Here is a 20,927-nt window from a genome sequence, read left to right as displayed (position 1 = left end):
TAATAAGAATTTGGAATTTCCATTAGCCATGTCCCCATGATATGAAGAACATTTGTTGGTAGTGGGGGAGAACAATGCCAAACAGAGACAGCAGAAATAAAAGTAAGGAAAGAAAGAATACCAGTGATGATTGAGTCCCCAAGTTTCAGTCCCTGAGGTCCTCAGATCCTTAACAGCTTTGCCACTCACACTGAGCTAGCTACCTTCCCCATTTTCCTTCCAACAAATCCATTTGCTCACTTAAGATAGTTTGATTTGAGTTTTTGCCACCACTCACATGAAGTTTTGGTAATTCTGGTGTCCTTTAGAATGTACTCTGCATTAGCTCTGCTCAAGTGTGGCCCAAGGATGAGCAGCATCAGCTCCAACCAGGAGATTGTGAGAAAAGCAAATTTCCAGGCACTGTCCCAAACTTACCTGTGGATCTGGGTTATAACAAACTTACCAGTGATTTTTACGCATGTTAAAATTTCAGAAACTTATTCTCCATCATAGCAAGGCCCCAACTTTTCTTCCCCTCTCTAAAGTGTTGATTAGAAGATGATGCAAAGAACACAAAGTCTTGAAGGTCATTCTCTGTATCAATCACATGAACCACACCCTAGAAAAGGGGTGCTGTTCACAAGGAGTGGCTAAGGATGGTGAGTGATGGTGACACTGCATGGGACTTGTTTTCCCACAGGCATTAGGGATTTGAAATTGTTCATTCATAACCATTTATTTGCTCTCCAGCATTTGCTGTGTCCTGCCTAGGTGTTGGGAGTATATCGAGGTATTAACATAGTTCCTTTCCTTAAAGTAATTAAAGTTTAGTTTTGGAAAAAAGATATAGCTAAAAGAATTTAATAGTATACTGTTTATAGCCCATGCTGAAAGCCAAATGAAAGACACAGACATGCATCCCGGGCACCCTACCCAATCACCATTTTAAATATTTTGTTTCCTGGCCCCACACACTATCAAAACATCCCCAAAAATCTAATTTATGAGCATCTGAGTGACATTTCCCAGACTTTCACATCTTTCAACAGCATAAAACTCTATATCCACATGTTCCAATTTTGGGTTCAGAAGTATAGTCTCTATAGATAGATTTTTTTTTTTTTTAATAAATGTAAAGTAAATGTTTATTATTGGAGAAAAGAAAAATGTATACAAGAAAGTCTAGATTCTTTCTCCTCATGCACTTCTTTTAGAATAAAGTTCCAAATATCAACTATGAGGATATTTACAAGGATAAATTTTTTTCATCACATGACCATTTACTGTGTGGTGGACATTTTTTCATAGAAGCCATATACTGTAAACTAAATATATTCTTATAGTTTAGAAGAAGCTTAGAGCAATAATGTATTAACAAAGAAGATGGTATATTTTACTGTAAAATATTATAAAAGTGATACAATTCTGTGGCTCTTAAATGTTTAATTACTTGATTTGAACAAAGGAATGAACAACAACCAAAAAAAAGACACCCAGTAAAATCATCAAGACAGGGCTGGCTTTAAGATTTTTTGTATTCGATCCTTTCTACTTTCACATCATCTCCAATGAGCTGATACACGTAAGTGACCACTGTAGAAGCCTGGATATCCATTAACACAAATGATGGAATAATGTTTGTTTCCAAGGCATTATATGCTCCAGTGGCAGAACCTGGGTTAATGTAGAATTTATTTTCATGCTCAAATGCTTCAAATTTGTGTGTGTGTCCTGAGATAAGAATGTCCACATCAAACTGCCTCTGCAACAGGGCTAAGCTGGCCATATCTCCCCATGGAATAACTTGATGTCCATGGATCAAACCAATTTTGAACTGTCCAACAGTCACAACTTTCTGTTCTGGATAATTCAGATTCTCATCAAAATCTCCTCTCACAATATGAACATCACCAGCCAGAGTCTTGAGATAGTCATAACTCTCTTTGGTGCAAAGGTTTCCTGTGCAGAGAATGTGCTGAATCTTTCCTGGCACCAGAAGTTTTTTGAATTTAGCTGGCAAACTGTTGCACCGGTGTGGGATGTGCAGATCTCCTAATACCAACACCAACATCCTGTCACCGGGCTCAGCTCAGTCACCACAACCGCCGCTGCCCTCTTCCTCAGGCTCCTAGGCCTATAGATAGATTTTTAATGGGGAAAGATAAATGATCATCTAGTGGTGAAGCCAAGAAAGGATTTGCAAAGGATGTAAAATTAAGCTGGGTCTAAAACGGCCAAGGGCAGCCTGCAGTGGAGAGGAAGCCACTAACCCAGGAGAGCTGGAAGTGCTGGAGCACAGCCCTGGCCAGTCGGAAAGTTGCAGAGGAGGCAAGTGGGAATTGGATTTGGCCTTGTAAACTGTTGGGGGGGACCACAGGAGATCTGAGAATGAGAGTTTGAGATGATAACATTCTCTGAGAAAGATTATTCCAACAGCAGCCCACAGGGTAGGGAGGGGGGAGGGGGAGGGGGGCGGGACAAGACTATGAAAGGACCTCCTGGGGCCAGGGTAGCACTTGGCTTTTCAGGGCCTTTATTAGCAAACAAAAATCGTTTTTTAGTGTTTGGATTTGTAAAGGTTCCAGGTTTATTTTAAATGTAGTCTAGATCAATCACTTTTCCCAGGACGGTTGTTCCTTTCTATAGGCTTCCCTCTGTTACTTTGTCCACATAAGTGAAGCTGTTGTTTCTTTCTTCTAGACAAGGCAGACAAAATGGAAACTGTTGGTTCAGAGGAATATTCCCTGGGAGAGGCTGGTTGACCATTAGAAAATCTCAACTAAGTTGCATATATCGTATTGTAGAGAACTTCTGGTTCTTAATTTTGTGGATCGAAAGCTGTGATTTTTCTTGGAGCAGAGGTTTACAGACTTGAGCATTCTGACCCATGCTGATTAAGCCACAATACTTAAAGTGCTCCAAATATTCAAGAATACACTGGCTGCTCCAGTGTATTCTTTCCTTAAAGACCATAGGAAGTAAGATATTAGAAAGTGGCTTGGAGAGAGCTTGGGTTGCAGACACAGAGAGCCAGCTCTCATTTGAATGAATGCTTGATGACATTAGGCTGAGATAACTCACCCCCATTCCACTACTGCTATGGACTAAATTGTCCTTTCTCCTCCACTTATATGTTGGAGCCCTAACCTCCAATGTGACTGTATCTGGAGATAAGAGTTTTTAGGGGGTAATTAACATATGGACTGCCACTCCAGAAAAAATTTGTTTTCTTGGAGCCACAGTGTTGTATTACAAAAATAGAGTAAAAACTTCGAAAACAAAATGATCCTTTCTAATTTAATAAAATAGTTATTTTTATTGTTGTCTATGTTTTTTTCAATAAACAATATAAAAACTTGAAAATTAGTAATGTAAGAAGTAATGTGAAAGCTTGAAAAATAGTTCATAAGGGCAAAGTGTTCTTGACTTGTCAGGCTTAAGTATAGTTTAAAGGTAAACATAAATAGAAAAATGAAATTTATTGACTTCCATTCATTTAATCCATGTTTTTAGAATTAAATTGTCAGTATTAATTATAACAATAAGAACATTAACAAGTAAGATTTTCACAAACCAGCTGAAGGGTTTTGCCCAGGTTTTGCTTCACAAGGCTCTGGGCTCAACACTAGGGTGAGTTAAATATAACTCACATGGCAGTTCATGTGTTAATGTTAAATAAGGCCATGAGGGTGGGGTCCTGATCCTATAACACTGTGGTTTTATAAAAACAGGATGATTTCCCCCTCGCCCCACATCACGTGAGGATACAGCAAGGTGGCAGCCACTTGCAAGCCAGGGGAGTGCTCTCCCAGAACCCATGCATGGTGGCCCCTTGATCTTGGACTTCCAGCCTATAGAACTGTGAGAAAATAAACTATGGTTTAAGTCTCCCAGTCTTTGGTATTTTGTTATAGCAGCTCAAATGACTTAGACAACCACAACTGAACCCTAGCAGACTAGATTTAATTTGCGTCTGAACTGGGGACTTCCTCAGCTGGGTGGGGCCTAAATGGGCTCAGACTCCTCTTTTGAGCTCTGGACCTCAAACCTGCTCCTCCTCCTGGGTTCTCCAGTTCAGCAACTGGCATCACCATCTGCCTGGTCCCTCAAGACAGAAACCTGGCGTCTTCGTCTGTTTAGCAGTGCAGTAACAGAATACCTGAGTCTGGGTAAATTATTAATATCAAGAAAAGAGGTTTATTTATCTCGAAGTTCTGCGGGCTGGGTAGTATAAGAAGCATGGCACCAGCATCTGCTTGGCTTCTGGAGGTGCCACATGTTGCTTCATAACATTGCAGAGAGAGTTAAAGGGGACTCAGACATATGTGAAGAAAGAAACCCCAAGTGGCGTCCTAGATTTATAACAACCCACTCTCTTGGGAACTAATCCAGCCCTGCCAGCTTGAGAACTCACTACTTTGAAGACAACAGCAAGCTATTCATGAGGGATCTGACCCCAAGACCCAGACATTTTCCCCTAGGCCCCACCTTCCAACATGGTCTCATTGGAGATCAAATTTCAACATGAGTTTGGGTGGGGACAGACTCAACCATAGCACCTGGGAATCATGCTTAGCACTGTCTTCCCCCTCACCCTTGTGGCCAGTCAGCCAACAAGCCCTGCATCTCCACTGTCCAAGTGCTACTACCCCCAGTTCAGGACACCGTCATCCTCTAAATCCTTAAATCCTTCTCCTAAATCCTTCTCATGCCTCCTTTCTGGTTATCTCTGATCAGTTCTCCCCCCAGCAGTCAGAGAGCCATCCTAAAAGTACTAATAAATCTGATTGTGTTACTCCAAAGTCCAAACTCCCTAACTCAGCTTTCAAAGCCACACAAGACCTAGACCTTTCTTTACTCCGGCCTTTTCCCCACACGGTGTATGCTCTGGTCATGCTAAATTCCCTGACTTGTCATTTTCTAGCCCTGTTGTGTTTAGTCTCAGAAAGTTTCGACACACTCGACTCTGTGCTTAGCATACTCTTCTTTTTGTATTTATGTTTTCATTTATTTTTATTGTGGTAAGAATATGAACAGGAAGTCTGACCACTTAACAAATTTTTAAGTCTGCGGTATTGTTAAATATAGGCCTGATGTCGTACAGCAGATCTCTTGAACGCATTCAGCTTGCGTCACTGACACTGCACCTCACCCCTGCCCATCCTGCCTGTCCTGTTTAACTCCTCTCACTTTATAGCTTCCACATGCTTCTACACATGCTTCAACATCCTGCTGCCTTATAGCCGCTTGCTTAATTGTGTTAAAAGGAAAACTTTAGACAAGTTAAATTTGACGCAGTTTAATGGAGAAAGAGCAATTCGCAAATCGGGCAGTCCCAGAGCTAGAATAGGTTCAGAGTCACTCTGGGGCTGCCACAAAGTCAGATCCACTTATGGGCAGAAAAAGAACAGTGATGTACAGAAAGTGGAGGTGAGGTGGAGAGCCCGCTGGGTTGGTTACAGCTCCGTGTTTGCCTTATTTGAACGCGGTTTGAAAGTTGGCCGCCTGTGATTGGTTGAAACTCTGTGGTTGGTACACGAGTAGGTTACAGTCTGATTACACATCCAGTTAGGTTATAGTTCACTACCTACAGAGAAACCTGTTGGCAGAACTTAAAATATGTGCGGAGTGAATAGCTGTGTCAAAAACAGGTTTTCTTGATGGACCATGTTATGGTACGTATTTACAATTGGGTTCCCATTCCTACCACTTTATGTGAAACCAAAACGAAGAAAACAGCTCTGCCATTTGCCAGCAGGTGGCGCCATGAGAATCTCCTATAGGGAACGGGAGACAATGAAAGTGGGACTCTATTTTTCCCTTTCAGAAAAGTTCAGTTATCAATATATATTGCTATTTTTAATGATATTAGAAACACATGTGCATCACTTAAAATATTTTCAGAAGATTCATTCCTCCTCTCATTTTCCATAAATTAACATTGCTCATTCAGAGAAAGATTATATTACTGTAAAAGAAATTATACTATAATTTGTCATGCAAAAAAAAAAAATATGTAAAGAGGCAGCTTCAGGCTAAACTTAATAAATGCCTGCCTTCCCTCTGGCTGTGTGTCCTGAAGGCAGAGACTCCACTGTTGTCCTCACTGCGGTGTCTTCAGCATCTTTCCTCTGGCGTCTTTCCCCACACAATGTATGCTCTGGTCATGCTAAATTCCCTGACTTGCCATTTTCTGGCCCTGTTGTGTTTAGTCTCAAAAAGTTTGAACACACTGGCCTCTGTGCTTGGAATACTCTTCTTCTTTTTGTATTTATGTTTTTATTTATTTTTTATTGTGGTAAGAACAGTGGACCAAGCATCTAGGAGGTACTTAATGAACATAAATGGAGTTTGCCTCTCTGTGTTCTTATTTCTGCACTCCCTTTTCAATTTACATTCTGCCCTCAGACACGTTATTGAATAAAACGAATGTTAGTACTAGCCTTTCTGTTCCAGGAGTCATTCTGTCTTTTAAGGTGACTGTTTATCTCTGCTCCTGTTAGGTGTCTGGTTTATACTTTAACTCTAGAATGGGAAGCTTATCATGCCACATTCTGAGAAGCCTCTTTAGGTGTCCCCAAGCCTACAGGGGTATTATTTCACTTCCTGAGGAACCACCACATTGATCAGCATGGCCCATCACATGAAAGGATTGTCTAACCTTCACCTAATTAACATTCAGTGCCAAATTTAACCAGAAAGCATTGCACCCTCAATTGCTAACAAGACACGAGCATTGTGAGCCATCTTAAATGTCAGTAAGGACAGGCTGGGATGTGCTGAGGGAAGCAAATAAAGCCAACAATCTATTGGTTTGAAACAAAGGTTTATTTGTTGCTTATGTTACTTGTTCAGTAAGGTTGGTGGAAGCTTCTGTCCCCTGGTAATTTTTGCTCTGGAGTTTACTTCATCTGATAATGTATAGCCAATAATGTATTTTCCTGGTACAATCAGCCCATCATATTTACTGGTTCCATGTCTGCAAATACAACCAACTGCAGATTGAAAATATTTGGGGAAAAAAATCAAAATAACACAACTATAAAAATAATGCTAATTAAAAAATATAACAAGTATTTACATAGCATTCAAATTATATTAGGTATTATAAGTAATCTAAAGATGATTTAATGTACATGGGAGGATGTGCATAGATTATATGCAAAGATTATTCTATTTTATATCAGGCACTTGAACATCCAAGGATTTTAGTATACTTGGTGGGTCTTGAAACTAATCTCTCAGAGGTACCAAGGGATGACTCATAATCTTTTTTTACTGTTTTGCTTTCAAACTGCCTATATCATTATATTTGAAGTAAGTTTCTAATAGACTATTGTTGAGTAATGTGTTTAATCACTCTGCCAATCTCTTTTTTTTGGACAAATTATAATAGCACACAATTTGGGGTACAAAGTGATGTTATGATATATGTATCGTGTAATGATTGACTCAAGCTAATTAACCTATTAATCACCTTAAATACTTATTTATTCTTCCAGTCTAACTGCAACTTTATACTCTTTGATCAACATTTCCCCAGTCTCTCTCTCTCTCTCTTTTTTTTTAGCAACATGGTTACATAATAGCTGTATATATTTATGGGGGACATGTGATGTTTTGATACAGGCATATAATGTGTAGTAGTCACATCAGGGTAATCAGGGTATCCATCACCTCAAGCCTGTATCATTTCTTTGTTTTGAGAATGTCTTTTCATTGGTACCATTTACATCTGTAATTATTAAGATGATAGAGCTTAAATCTGCATTTTATTTTTTGTTTTCATTTTGTTCCCTGTTTTTCATTTGTTGATTTTCTTTTTTCTCCCTTTTTTCTTCATTCTGTGGTTTTATTGAACATTTTTTAGAATTTCATTTTGTTTTATCTATAGTGTTTTCAGTGCATATCTTTTTATAGTGGTTGCTCTAGGTATTATATATACATAATTTATCATCTTTTGTTGTCAACATTTTACCAGTTCCAGTGAGGTATGGAAACCCTAACTTTCTTTATATAATTTTACCCTCTTCTATTTGTGATATAATTATCTTAACTATTTCTTCTATGCACACTTAGAACCACATCAGACATAATTTTTGCTTCAACAACTAAACATAATTTAGATAACTCAAGAGGAGAAGGACAGTCTATTATATTTACCACTAACTTTGCCCTTTCCTTACTGATGTTCCAAATTCCTTTTAAAAAAATCATTTTCTGGCCAGGCTCAGTGACTCATGCCTGTAATCCTAGCACTCTGGGAGGCTGAGGCGGGAGGATCGCTCAAGGTCAGGAGTTCGAAACCAGCCTGAGCAAGAGCGAGACCCCGTGTCTACTAAAAATAGAAAGAAATTAATTGGCCAACTAAAAATATATAGAAAAAAATTATCCAGGCATGGTGGCACATGCCTGTAGTCCCAGCTACTCAGGAGGCTGAGGCAGAAGAATTGCTCGAGCCCAGAAGTTTGAGGTTGCTGTGAGCTAGGCTGATGCCACAGCACTCTACCCAGGGCAACAGAGTGAGACTCTGTCTCAAAAAAAAAAAAAAAAAAAAAAAAAAAAAATCATTTTCTTTTTGTTTAAAGAACTTCCTTGAGCTATTATTTTAGTGTAAGCCTGCTAGCAACCAATTCACTTAGTCTTCTTTCATCTGAGAATGTCTTGATTTCTTCTTCATTCCTAAAGGATATTTTCTCTAGATCAGAATTACTGAATTCTGAGTTGACAGTTCTTTCTTTTCAGCACTTGAAAACTGTTGTAATGTTTTTCCTTCTGGCTTCTTGGTTACTTTTGTGACATTGATTATCATTGAATTGTTTTTCCCCCAAAGGTGTCATTTCTCTCTTCTGCTTTTTAAGATTTTTTTCTTTGTCTTTAGTTTTTACAAATTTGAACATGGTGTGCCTTGGTGTGGATTTCTTTGGGTTTATCCTATTTAATGTTTACAAAACTTCTTCAATCTGTAAGGTATATCCTTTGTCAAATTTAGGAAACTTTCAGTCATTATTTCTTTGAGTATTTTTGCAGCCCAGTTTTCTTTCTCTTCTCCTGGAATTCTGATGAAACAAATGTTAGAAACATTTCTTTTGTTATAGTTCTGCATTTCTCTTAGGCTCTTTTTCTTTTTCAATCTATTTCTGTTGTTCATATTGAGTAATTTTTTGTTCTCTATTTAAGTTTACTGATTTTTTGTCCTCCACCATGTCCATTCTGTTATCGAGTACATCCATTTCATTTTAAATTTTCATTATTGTATTTATCAGCTCTTAAATTTCTATTTGGTCTTCTTTTTGTCTTCTATATCTTTGCCGTGGCTTTATGTTTTTTCATTTGTTTCAAGTCTGTTTATAACTGCTTGTTGAAGTATTTTTATAATGGCTGCTTTAAAATCCTGGTTAGATATCTGTGCCATGTTAGTGCTGGCATCTGTTGATTATCTTTTCTCATTCAAATTGAGCTCTTCCTAGTTCTTGATATGATGAGTAAATTTTTGATTGAAACTGGGATATTTCAGGTGTTAAGTTATAAGACTTGAGATTTTATTTATGTCTTTTATTTTAACAAGACTTCTGCCTTGTTACTGCCAGAAGGGGATAGAAGTTCAAGTTCTCCTCCTGGCCTCAGTGGATACCTCTGGGAAGAGAGATTCCTTGTTATTGCTGGGAAGTGGGAGATGTTTACTAGGCTTCCTGTGGTCCTCTGACACCCTATCATAGAAGAGAAGTGGTGCCTTGTTACCACCTAGTGGGAGTAAAAGTACCATGTGGTCACCACCGACCACTTCACATGGTGAGGGGTGTTTATTACTCAGCAAGAATGAACATCCCGTCTTCCCATTTGTCTTTCTCTGACACCACACCAGTGGAAGGTCGAAGGGCAGGTGGGGAATGCCTTGTTATGAGCTGGCTTTCCATTCGGCCTTTGCTGGTGACACAGGGCTGGGGCTGCAACTGTTTCTGTGGCATTTGGCTGGAGTTGAGTGGTTATTGTCTAAAAGTTTCATGTCTTGACAGGCTGTCCCTTTCCTGGTCCTTTTACAAGAGAACAAGTTTTCTTGGGAATATGTATATATATTTTTTTTGGTCTGCACTTATTGGAGTTTCCAGGTTGCCAGTTTCTCTAGTAACCAGTCTTGAGGCAAATAAAGAAAACTCAGAGGACTCACCACCATGTCATGCCTTGGGTCCTGAAGTTCTAAGCCTGTCTGCCTTCTTTTCAACTTTTGGAGTCATCTGATATTTATTTATTTATTTATTTATTTTATTTATTTTTTTTATTTTGGCATATTATGGGGGTACAGATTTTAAGGTTTCAATAAATGCCCATTTCCCCCCTCCCCCCAAAAGTCTGAGTCTCCATCATGACCATCCCCCAGATGGTGCACATCTCACTCATTATGTATGTATATACCCACCCCCCTCCCCCCTCCCCCCTCCCACCTCCCCAATACCCTATTACTGTAGTACCTATGTGTCCACTTAGGTGCTAGTCAGTTAATACCAGTTTTCTGGAGAATATATCTGGTGCTTGTTTTTCCATTCTTGGGATACTTCACTTAGTAGTATGGGTTCCAGCTCTAACCAGGAAAATATAAGATGTGCTATATCACCATTGTTTCTTAGAGCTGAATAGTACTCCATGGTATACATATACCACATTTTATTAATCCATTCTTGGATTGATGGGCACTTGGGCTGTTTCCACAGCCTTGCAATTATGAATTGTGCTGCTATAAACATTCGAGTGCAGGTGTCTTTTTTGTAGAGTGTCACTGGATCATTTGGGTAGATGCCCAGCAATGGGATTGCTGGATCAAATGGTAGATTCAGTTGTATCGCTTTAAGGTATCTCCATATTGCTTTCCACAGAGGTTGAACTAGTTTGCAGTCCCACCAGCAGTGTAGGAGTGTTCCTCTCTCTCCGCAACCACGCCAGCATTTATTGTTTGGAGATTTTTTGATAAAGGCCATTCTCACTGGGGTTAAGTGATATCTCATTGTGGTTTTGATTTGCATTTCCCTGATGATTAGAGATGTTGAGCATTTCTTCATATGTTTGTTGGCCATTCTTCTGTCTTCTTTAGAAAAATTTCTGTTCAAGTCTTTTGCCCACTTTTTAATGGGGTTATTTGATTTTTTCTTCCTAATTTTCGTGAGTTCTAAGTATATTCTAGTTATCAGTCCCTTATCGGATGCATAGGATGCAAAAATTTTCTCCCATTCTGTAGGTTGTCTGTTTACTTTCATGACTATTTCTTTGGCTGTGCAGAAGCTTTGTAGCTTGATCATGTCCCATTTATTTATTTTTGTTGCTGCTGTGATTGCCTTTGGGGACTTCTTCATAAACTCTTTGCCCAGGCCGATGTCTAGGAGAGTGTTTCCAACTTTTTCCTCTAGAGTTCTAATAGTTTCATATCTTAGGTTTAAGTCTGTTATCCAGCGTGAGTTGGTTTTTGTGAGAGGTGAAAGGTGTGGGTCCTGTTTTAGCCTTCTACAGGTGGCTATCCAGTTTTCCCAGCACCATTTATTGAAGAGAGATTCTTTTCCCCAGCGTATGTTTTTGTCTGCTTTGTCAAAGATGAGATGGCTATATGAGGATGGTTTTATATCAGGATTCTCACATCTGTTCCACTGGTCAATATTCCTGTTTTTGTGCCAATACCATATTGTTTTAATTACTACAGCTTTGTAGTATAGTTTGATATCTGGCATATTAATGCCTCCCATTTTGTTTTTGTTGCCTAGAATTGCTCTTGATATTCGGGGTCTTCTTTGGTTCCATACGAAGCGTAAAATTATTTTTTCTATATCTGTGAAGAATGCTGATGGGATTTTAATAGGTATTGCATTGAATCTGTAGATCAGTTTGGGTAGTATAGACATTTTGATGATATTGAGTCTGCCGATCCACGAGCATGGTATGGATTTCCATCTGTTTACATCCTCTGCTATTTCCTTCCTCAGTGTTTCATAGTTCTCCCTGTAGAGGTCTTTTACCTCTTTGGTTAAATATATTCCTAGGTACTTTAATTTCTTTGTTGCTATTGTGAAGGGAATTGAGTCTTTGATTTGGTTCTCAAATTAGATTGTTGTTGGCGTATATGAATGCCTCTGATTTCTGTGTATTGATTTTGTATCCTGAGACTTTACTAAATTCATTGATCAGTTCCAGGAGTTTCTTGGTTGAATCCTTGGGGTTTTCTAGATACAATATCATATCATCAGCAAACAGTGAAAGTTTGATCTCTTCTGCACCTATTTGGATACCTTTGATTCCATTTTCCTGTCTGATTGCTGTAGCCAAGACTTCCAGCACTATGTTGAACAGAAGTGGAGATAGTGGGCAGCCTTGTCTGGTTCCAGTTCTAAGTGGGAATGATTTCAATCTTTCCCCATTCAGTATGATGTTGGCTATGGGTCTGTCATATATGGCTTGTATCATTTTTAGGTATGTCCCTTCTATGCCTATTTTCTTAAGTGTTCGTATCATGAAAGGGTGTTGAATTTTGTCAAAAGCTTTTTCTGCATCTATTGAAAGGATCATGTGGTCTTTGTTTTTGCTTCTGTTTATGTGGTGAATTGCATTTATAGATTTACGTATGTTGAACCATCCCTGCATCCCTGGGATGAAGCCCACTTGGTCGTGGTGGATTATTTTTTTGATAAGTGTCTGGATTCGGTTAGCTAAGATTTTGTTGAAAATTTTTGCATCTATATTCATTAGGGATATTGGTCTGTAGTTTTCTTTTTTTGTTGCATCCTTTCCTGGTTTTGGTATCAGAGTAATATTCGCTTCATAAAAGGTGTCGGGGAGGTTTCCGTTCTTCTCGATGTTGTGGAATAGTTTCTGCAAGATAGGTACTAGTTCTTCTTTGTAAGTATGGTAAAATTCGGGTGTGAAGCCATCTGGACCGGGACTTTTCTTTTTAGGGAGATTTTTAATTGCTGTTTCTATTTCAGCTGTTGAGATTGGTCTGTTCAGGGAATCTATTTCTTCCTGGTTGAGCCTAGGGAGGCTGTGTGTTTCTAGAAATTTGTCCATTTCCTCCACATTTTCCAGTTTGTGTGCATAAAGATTTTTGTAGTATTCATAAATTGTATCTTGTATCTCTTTGGGATCAGTTGTGATATCTCCTTTTTTATTCCTGATGGAGCTTATTAGAGATTTCTCTTTTCTGCTTTTCGTTAGCTTAGCCAATGGTGTGTCAATTTTGTTTATTTTTTCAAAGAACCAACTTTTTGTTTTATTAATCTCCTGAATAGCTTTCCTGTTTTCAATTTCGTTTAGTTCTGATTTGATCTTGTTGATCTCACTTCTTCTGCTGGGTTTGGGGTTGGTCTGTTCTTCTTTTTCCAGCTCTTTGAGTCGTTTCATTAAATTGTCTATTTGTGATCTTCTTGTCTTTTGGTTATAGGCATTTATGGAGATAAACTTTCCTCTCAGAACTGCTTTAGCTGTGTCCCAGAGGAGTTGATAACTTGTCTCTCCATTGTCGTTTTCTTCATAGAAGTTTTTTATTTCTGTCTTGATTTCTTCATTTACGAAGTAATCATTTAGTAGGAGGTTGTTTAATTTCCACGTTTTTGTGTAGAAATGTGAGTTTCTGTTAGGGTTGATTTCTAGTTTTATTCCACTGTGATCTGAGAAGGTACATGGTATGATTTCTATTTTTTTAAATTTCTTGAGATTTTCTTTGTGTCCTAGGATATGGTCAATCTTAGAGAATGTCCCGTGAGCTGATGAGAAGAACGTATATTCAGTGGATTTTGGGTAGAATGTTCTGTAGATGTCTGTCAGACCCAATTGTTCTAGAGTTTTGTTTAAGTCCATTATTTCTTTATTAATTTTCTGTTTGGAGGATCTGTCTCGTGCCGTCAGTGGGGTGTTGAAATCTCCGGCGATTATGGAGTTGCTATTAATCCATTTGCTTAGCTCCAGTAAGGTTTGCTTTATGAATCTGGGTGCACCTAAGTTGGGTGCATATATATTTAAAATTGTTATCTCTTCTTGTTGGACTGTGCCCTTCACCATTATATAATGACCCTCTTTGTCTTTTACTACTTTTGTTGGTTTAAAAACTAAATCGTCTGAAATTAGAACTGCCACACCAGCCTTCTTTTGGCTTCTATTTGCTTGGAATATTGATCTCCACCCTTTTATTTTTAGTCTATATGCATCCTTGCAGGTTAGATGTGTTTCCTGAAGACAGCATATACTTGGCCTGTATTTTCTTATCCATTCAGCCAGCCTGTGTCTCTTGAGTGGAGAGTTTAAGCCATTCACATTTATTGAGAGAACTAATAGGTAAGGTAGATTACTGATCATTCTGTTGGGTTGGATGTTGTTGCTATGATTTCTGTCTTGAGCCATTGTAATATCTGGCCTTTAATATCTTTGGGTTTTGGTTGTTTTTATATTCGTGGGTTATTATTATGATGTTCCGTGCATAACGCTGTTTTAAGTACTTCTTGTAGGGCTGGTCTTGTCTTGGTGAATTCTCTGAGCCTTTGCTTGTCTGAGAATGTTTTTATTTCTCCTTCATATACGAAGCTTAGTTTTGCAGGGAATAATATTCTAGGCTGGGCATTGTTTTGTTTCAAAAGAGTGAGAATGGGGCCCCAGTCTCTCCTTGCTTGTAAAGTCTCATTAGAGAAGTCTGATGTTATTCGACTTGGCTTTCCCTTGTATGTTACTTGCTTCTTTTGTCTTACAGCTCTTAGAAGGGCCTCTTTAGTTGATACTTTGGTCAGTCTGATGACTGCATGTCGTGACGTCTTCCTGTTTGCGTTGAATCTCCCAGGGGTCCTCTGAGCTTCTTGAACTTGTATATCAAGATTTTGAGCAAGGCCTGGGAAATTTTCCTCTATTATATCTTCAAACAGCTTGTCCAACCCTTGAGTGTTGTCTTCTTCCCCTTCCTGTAACCCTATGACCCTCACATTAGGTTTCTTCACATAATCCCACAGCTCTTGTAGACTTTGCTCTTTTCTCTTGTTTCTTTGCTCTATTTCTGTGACTGATTTATTTAATTGGAGGGTGTTATCTTCAAGCTCTGAGATTCTTTCTTCTGCTTCATCTACCCTGTTCTTGAGACTTTCCACTGTATTTTGTAGTTCCTTGAATTGATTCTTCATTTCCAGGAGTTCGGTTACACTTTTCTTCAATGTGTCTATTTCTTTTCTCATATCCTGGAGATTTTTTGTGGTTTCTTGGTGCTGGTTGTTGAGTTGTTGTTGCAGCTGGGTGAGTGTTCTTATGTTCCACATACGAAATTCCTCTTCTGTCATATTGGTTGCCTGATTTTGGTCGGTGTCCGTTTCTAGGGGGCTGGTGCTCCTCTTTGGGGGTGTGTTTTCCGTTTGGTTCTTCATATTTCCTGAGTTCTTTCGCTGATTTCTTCCCATGTCGATCAGTTGTTGTTTCTTTCCTTAGGTTATTGTTTGGGTATTCACACACCTTGTTTAGTTTCTGAGGCGTTAGGTGGTGCCTGTGGGTGAAATTGGACCACTCCCTGTATATTGAGTCAGTGGGTGCCGTGGAAAGGCTGTGCAAGATGCCGTCCCTGTCAGTAGGTGGCGTTTGCTTGGAGGAACAGGCTATGGTGTTGATTTTGAGTCCTGTTATCAGCTCTAGTTCTGGGCGGAGCTGGGTTGGGTAAGCCTGCCCTCAGGCCGTTAGCAGGGGTCAAAGTTCTGTTCTCTGCTGTCAGGGCGGGGCTGGAATGGTCCCACTCAGCCAGAAAGTCTGGGTGTGGGGGTGGGGCTGTCTGAGACCCGCAGTCTGCAGCAGGCCTCGCTTCTTTCCACCCTCCCCAACTCCGCAGCTACTCCTGGGCCTCTGCCAGCAGGCCAGACCACAAGCTACCAGGCCTCCCCGGACTGTGATGCCGGCGGGGAGGTTCCCTGCACAGGAACGCCACCTGGGTTGGGCGCACGGCCTCCTCCTGGGAGGAGGGTTGCCCTCTAGGACGCCGATCCGCCCCTGGAGGCACACAGACCTCAGTAGGCTGTTCACGTATAACCCTTCTGTGCCCCGGGCAATGCTAGCCCTCGGTGCAGGGGATCTGGTCTGCAGGTCCGACCTCTGGGTCCCAGAGTTCAAACTGTATTCCCACCAGGGAGAGGATTTCCGGTCCTAATTCACCCACAGGGAGCCCAAGCTGGGTCTATGTCTCTCAGCCTCTGAGTCGGCACCGTTTTCCTGGGAACACGGTGCCAGCAGCACCCGGGAGGGCGGGCGGGGTCCCAAACGGGAAGGTCCCGTTCCCTGGAGGTGCCTCCGGCTGGTGGCTGTATTGTCTCTCTGGGCAGCGGAGGGGGGGAGGAGGCAATATGGCGCCTGCCGCGCGGCTCGGGTCTGTGCACACGGAGGTGCCCGGAGGAAGTTGGGAACCTGGTGCCACGTCTGCTACAGGCTCACCGTTGGCAGGCGGCGGCAGTCTCTGGGCTGGTGTTCGCAGGTCTCTCCACCTGCTGGGGAGCCCACCAGCAGTCCCGAATGCAGGGGAGGGGAAACAGCAGATCCACCTACCCTTGCCGCTGGTCTCCGGGCTGCTCCAGTGGTCTCAGCCTCCAGTTCTCCTCCGCAGCCTCCTCCCGTGGAGTCTTCCGGGGTCTCAGGTACCCCTCCTTCCGGCCCTTGTCCGCTGTATGCTCGTCTTCTTGCTTCTTTCCTCTAGTTTCTGCTAGAATCGGTCTTTTCTGCAGAGACCCTCTGTCTGGCGGTGTTATTTGTCCGCCATCTTGCTCCACCCCCCTGATATTTATTTTAATGTCCAAGGTTTTTAGCTGTACTTAGCAGGAGCAATGTGGGAAAATATATCTACTCCATCTTTCTGGAAGAAGTAGTCCTAGGGTCCCTGTGAACTCTAGCAATCTATGTGTCTTTGATTTGGCACCTGGTGGAGTTAATTATGGATTCAGTGCTTCAGTGGTGCCTAGTGATGGAAAAGTGGTGCAGCCCAACTGATGACTGTGCTGTGGGCACCTGGCCAAGTGGTATCTGCCTTAGCCTGAGGGTTGGATCCTATTGATATCAGAAATGTAGGGTCCTCCAGCTCAGAACACTCTTTTCTCTTTCCTTCCCCCTTCCCTTTGCCATTAACCCTGGCCCTGGTTCTTATCATTTGCCCTCATCTTTTATCTTTCTTCTACTTCTTTTCTTTTCTCCTTATCCCATTTTCATTCTTTTTTTCTATTTCTTGTTATTCTGACTTTGCTCTTAGGAACAAGGTGTCAGGTAAGCCTCTGAGAGTGCATCTTTTTGTCCTCAGAGGGTTAAAGGAGTGGAAGGAAGCTCTTCTATTGGGATGCTTGTGTGTGTTCTCCCCAGTGTGTTTCAGGGTGAGTGTCTTTCCTTGCAGGTACCTACACAAGGTCGAGAAGTTGTTAACCTCAGGGATCTCTGCTAAATGTAGGGTCGCTATGTGCTTAACTTTGTTGAGGCTGCCACCTTGTGGAACGAGAGGGAAATGTTGATGAGAGAAGGAGATTCAAGGACAGAGGGATATTGGAAAATGGGATAAAGATGTCCCCTGAGTAAACTGCCCTTCCTGGATGATGAATTTCTTTTCTTGATGTTGCATAATTATTTCAACCAGTTTGTGATTCATATGCATCCTTTTGAAGGAGAGCGCTGTGGGAAGCATAAAAAGTAGCCTTTGGAGTTCCAGAGAATTAGGGTTGAGCCTCAGCTAGGAGCCTCATAGGAGCTGTGTGACTTTGAGAAAGTCACCTGACATATCTGAGCCTCTGTGAAAGAGGGTGTGACCCCAGGTGGGGGTGGCTTCTAAGAAAGACCAGGTATGGAGAAGTGCTCTGGGAATGCTAATTTCCTTCCTCCAGTGATGAAGGAAGGAGGGCCCATGTGGGCTGCATTGAGGGAACGCTTCCATGTGGGTCTGGGATCACAGCTGCAAGTGAATGCACAGAGTCAGGGGAGGTGTAAAGGACCAGGCACTGTGCTAAGTACTTAAATGATTTCCTTTAGCCTTCCCAACATTCTGTGCAAAAGACAATACGTCTTCACTTTACAGTGGTAGAATGGAAACTTGAGGGCACCAAGGAACATACCACATGGCTAATAAGCAGTGTACATGATAAGTTAGATTTTGAACTCAATTCTTCCTTTTACTTTTTCTTTCCCCTCCTTCCTCCCCTTGTCACTCATTCTCATTAGTGTCACAAAGGTAGTAAATACTCTGTTGAGATGGTCCTGGTTTACTCCTGGTCAGCCCCTGACATCAATTTTAGATTTTGCTAAAGGGTGGAGGTGAAGGGGTGTATAATTTGTCTGCTGCCTACCAGGTTCTACTTCCTCCACCATCTGCCAGAAGGGTAAAGTGGGGGCTACCTAAAGAGATTCGAGCACTGGGCTGAAGTGGGAAGAACGGGGTGCTGGGGTGCTGAGGACCTGGGTTGAGTGGAGAATCCTAAAAGGGTGTGATCCAGTGGGAGATGTGTCTGTTTGCAGAGGACTTTTCTGGGATCAGACATGGTAGGTATTCCTGGGGGCCTGTGGTGTGTGTGTTTTGGGGAGTCTTCTGTGTGAAGGGCGACCCTGGGAGATAACTGGTAACTTAATCAATGTTGGAAGTATTGTGATCTAGGTGGTTAGGAGATCTTAATTGTGCTCGAGGATTTTGGATCCACAGATGTCCTTGACTATAGGTTGGTTGACTCTATGTTTGGGGACATCACACTGGCTGGAGAGGTTAACTTTCGGGTTGAAGGGTGGGTTGGTTATAGGGGCATTGCTGGAGAAAGAATAGTGTAGGGCAAGGAGGGAGGGAAGTCAAAAAAGAAACACAGATTGTCTTTAACATCTGGGTGGTACTTGTTAGTTAGCAAGGTTTGTTTGCAACCATCATTTGAGCTACCATTTAACCATCAACCTGTATTGAGTTTACTATGAGCTCAGCACTGTGCAATGTACAGGAGTTCAAATAAGGAAGGTGATAGACACACACCGCTTTCCTATAACTTGCAGTCATCACTACAACTCTGAAGTGGGCAAGTCAAGTAGTATTTGGTTTTCCAGATGGGACAAAAACAGCTCAGCAAGGTTAGGGGAAACTGCCTGCTAGCGTATGGCCAGCTGGGATCTCAAACTGGATTTGTCTGGTCAGAGAGCCAGTGCTCCTTTTGCACTTTTTGTAGACTCTAACAGCTTTCTGATCTGTTGAGAGTTTTCATTGTGAATATATACTTAGTTCAGGAGGACAACTACAAAGGGCTCCTCCTGCCAGGTGTGTTAACACCACAAAGGTACAGATCCAGGTCCTCTCACAGCCAGGGAGGAGCAGCAGATGGCTGGGAGGAAGGTGGATACGAATGAGTCCCCTCTGTTTCTTTGCGAAGTTCCCTTCCACAGTGCTTGAACAGTGCCCAACAGACCTGCCAATAAACTATCTACTCTATCTTTCTTTTCTCTCTTTAAGCATGGGCAGGGACCTTCTGAAGCTGGTAATTTGGTATTGAAATGGATTGAAATCATCAGAAGGAAAATAACAAATTCACCAACTATATTCACCGAGACTATAATTACAAAATTACCTGTGTATTTCTATGCACAAACACAAACACAGTCAACCTTAGCTGACTACTTACTCTTAGCAGCTCCTGAGTGATTCAGTTCTGCTGCTGCTTATACATTTTCATCAGTTTCTTACTGTCAGCAGTGCTATTGGTTTTCATCGACTCTGCCACTAACTCTACCTTCCCGGACCACAGTTCCTTTATCTATAGAAGGTAGACTAAATGGTCTCTGAAAGCCCTTCCAGTTTGAATATCTGTGCGCATATGCCTATGAAGTGTACCTGGTGTCTTAGTTTGAGTTTTCCCAGAAGCAGACTTTGAGACAAGAATGTGAATTCAAGTATTTTCTTTGAGAAGTGATCCTGGGAAAACACATGGAGGAGTGGGGAAGGGAAACAGGAATGGGAAGGAAGATAATACGGAATTAAATATTAAGCAAGCTACCACTGCAGGCAACCTGAGCTCAATCCTCCTGGGGGATTCTGGGAGATGGTATAGATACACTGCAGTCATTCCTGCCAAGGGGTGAGGAAGTGGGGTGTTTTTCCTCCAATCCCCATCCACTGCTGGTTGACAACTACTTCTGGAGGCTGCCTTTTAGGTGCTTCTGGCTTTCCCTGGGGAGATGAGCATGCTCCTGGGGTCAGGGAAACCTCAGGCAGAGAGTCACATGTGTTTGCAGTCTTTGATGTACAGAAGTTAAGTTGCTAAGGTGCAGTGTATTGACAGTGTCTGCTACGCTTTTGTTTCCTGTTGAAATTGTTGCTTGTCCATGGATCTTTGATTTTGGAAAAGTGAAACTGTCTTTATTGCCCTTAGCATAGTCTAGTCCTATTTAACTTGGCATATATCCCCATGCCTTGGAGGAAGGAAAGATATACATTGCTTAAAACCTTGTATTTTGAGAGGGAAGCCAAGAATTATGGGACCACTTTCAAAACTTCATGTCTTGCTTATGTGGTGAATCACTTAGAAAAAAAAGAAAAGAAAAATTAATATAAATTAAAAGAAAAAATTAAAAAAAAGAAAAGAAAAGAAAAAAAAAACTTTACTTCCTGAGATAAGGTAGAGGCATCTGTGTTTTGTCAACAGGATCCAAGCATCATAGAGTCAAAATTGTTAACTGAGCTACAAACAGAATACGGCTTTTTCTCTTTGTCCTGGAATCCCAGGAGTTCTAAAAGGTGACAGTTTCTAGCACAGCGCCTTATTTTAAATAAAATATCTTTTTCTCAGTATTCAGTTATTGTCTCTGCATTGTACTTTGAAGGTATGGGGCTGAGAATTTCTTCGGTAGAAAATGCCTTGAGCTTGGATAAAAGGGCAGGATAGGAATAAAAGTAGCTTATGTGCAGGCCCTGTCCTCCAAAGGGAGGTGTCTGCTTTGGTCAAGAAGTTGGTCATGAC

General features: G+C 41.2%; 1 protein-coding gene and 1 long non-coding RNA gene across 2 annotated transcripts in view; both read right to left on the bottom strand.

Moving 5' to 3' along the window:
• Positions 1–1,405: 1,405 nt before the first annotated feature.
• LOC142870021 (vacuolar protein sorting-associated protein 29) lies at positions 1,406–2,116 on the bottom strand. The gene has a single exon (XM_076000642.1). The coding sequence runs from the start codon at positions 2,051–2,053 to the stop codon at positions 1,505–1,507; it is 549 nt and encodes a 182-aa protein (XP_075856757.1). The 5' UTR covers positions 2,054–2,116; the 3' UTR covers positions 1,406–1,504.
• Positions 2,117–6,791: 4,675 nt separating this feature from the next.
• LOC142869953 (uncharacterized) overlaps positions 6,792–20,927 on the bottom strand; it is a 17,326-nt gene continuing 3,190 nt past the window's right edge. Inside the window, exon 2 of the long non-coding RNA XR_012918476.1 lies at positions 6,792–6,977. This is a non-coding gene — a long non-coding RNA (uncharacterized LOC142869953). The remainder of the gene's footprint in view (positions 6,978–20,927) is intronic.

This window comes from Microcebus murinus, chromosome 3 (genome assembly GCF_040939455.1).
Source record: "Microcebus murinus isolate Inina chromosome 3, M.murinus_Inina_mat1.0, whole genome shotgun sequence".
NCBI lineage: Eukaryota > Metazoa > Chordata > Mammalia > Primates > Cheirogaleidae > Microcebus > Microcebus murinus.
Note: the sequence above shows the minus strand (reverse complement) of the source record. Positions and strands in the feature narration are given on the sequence as shown.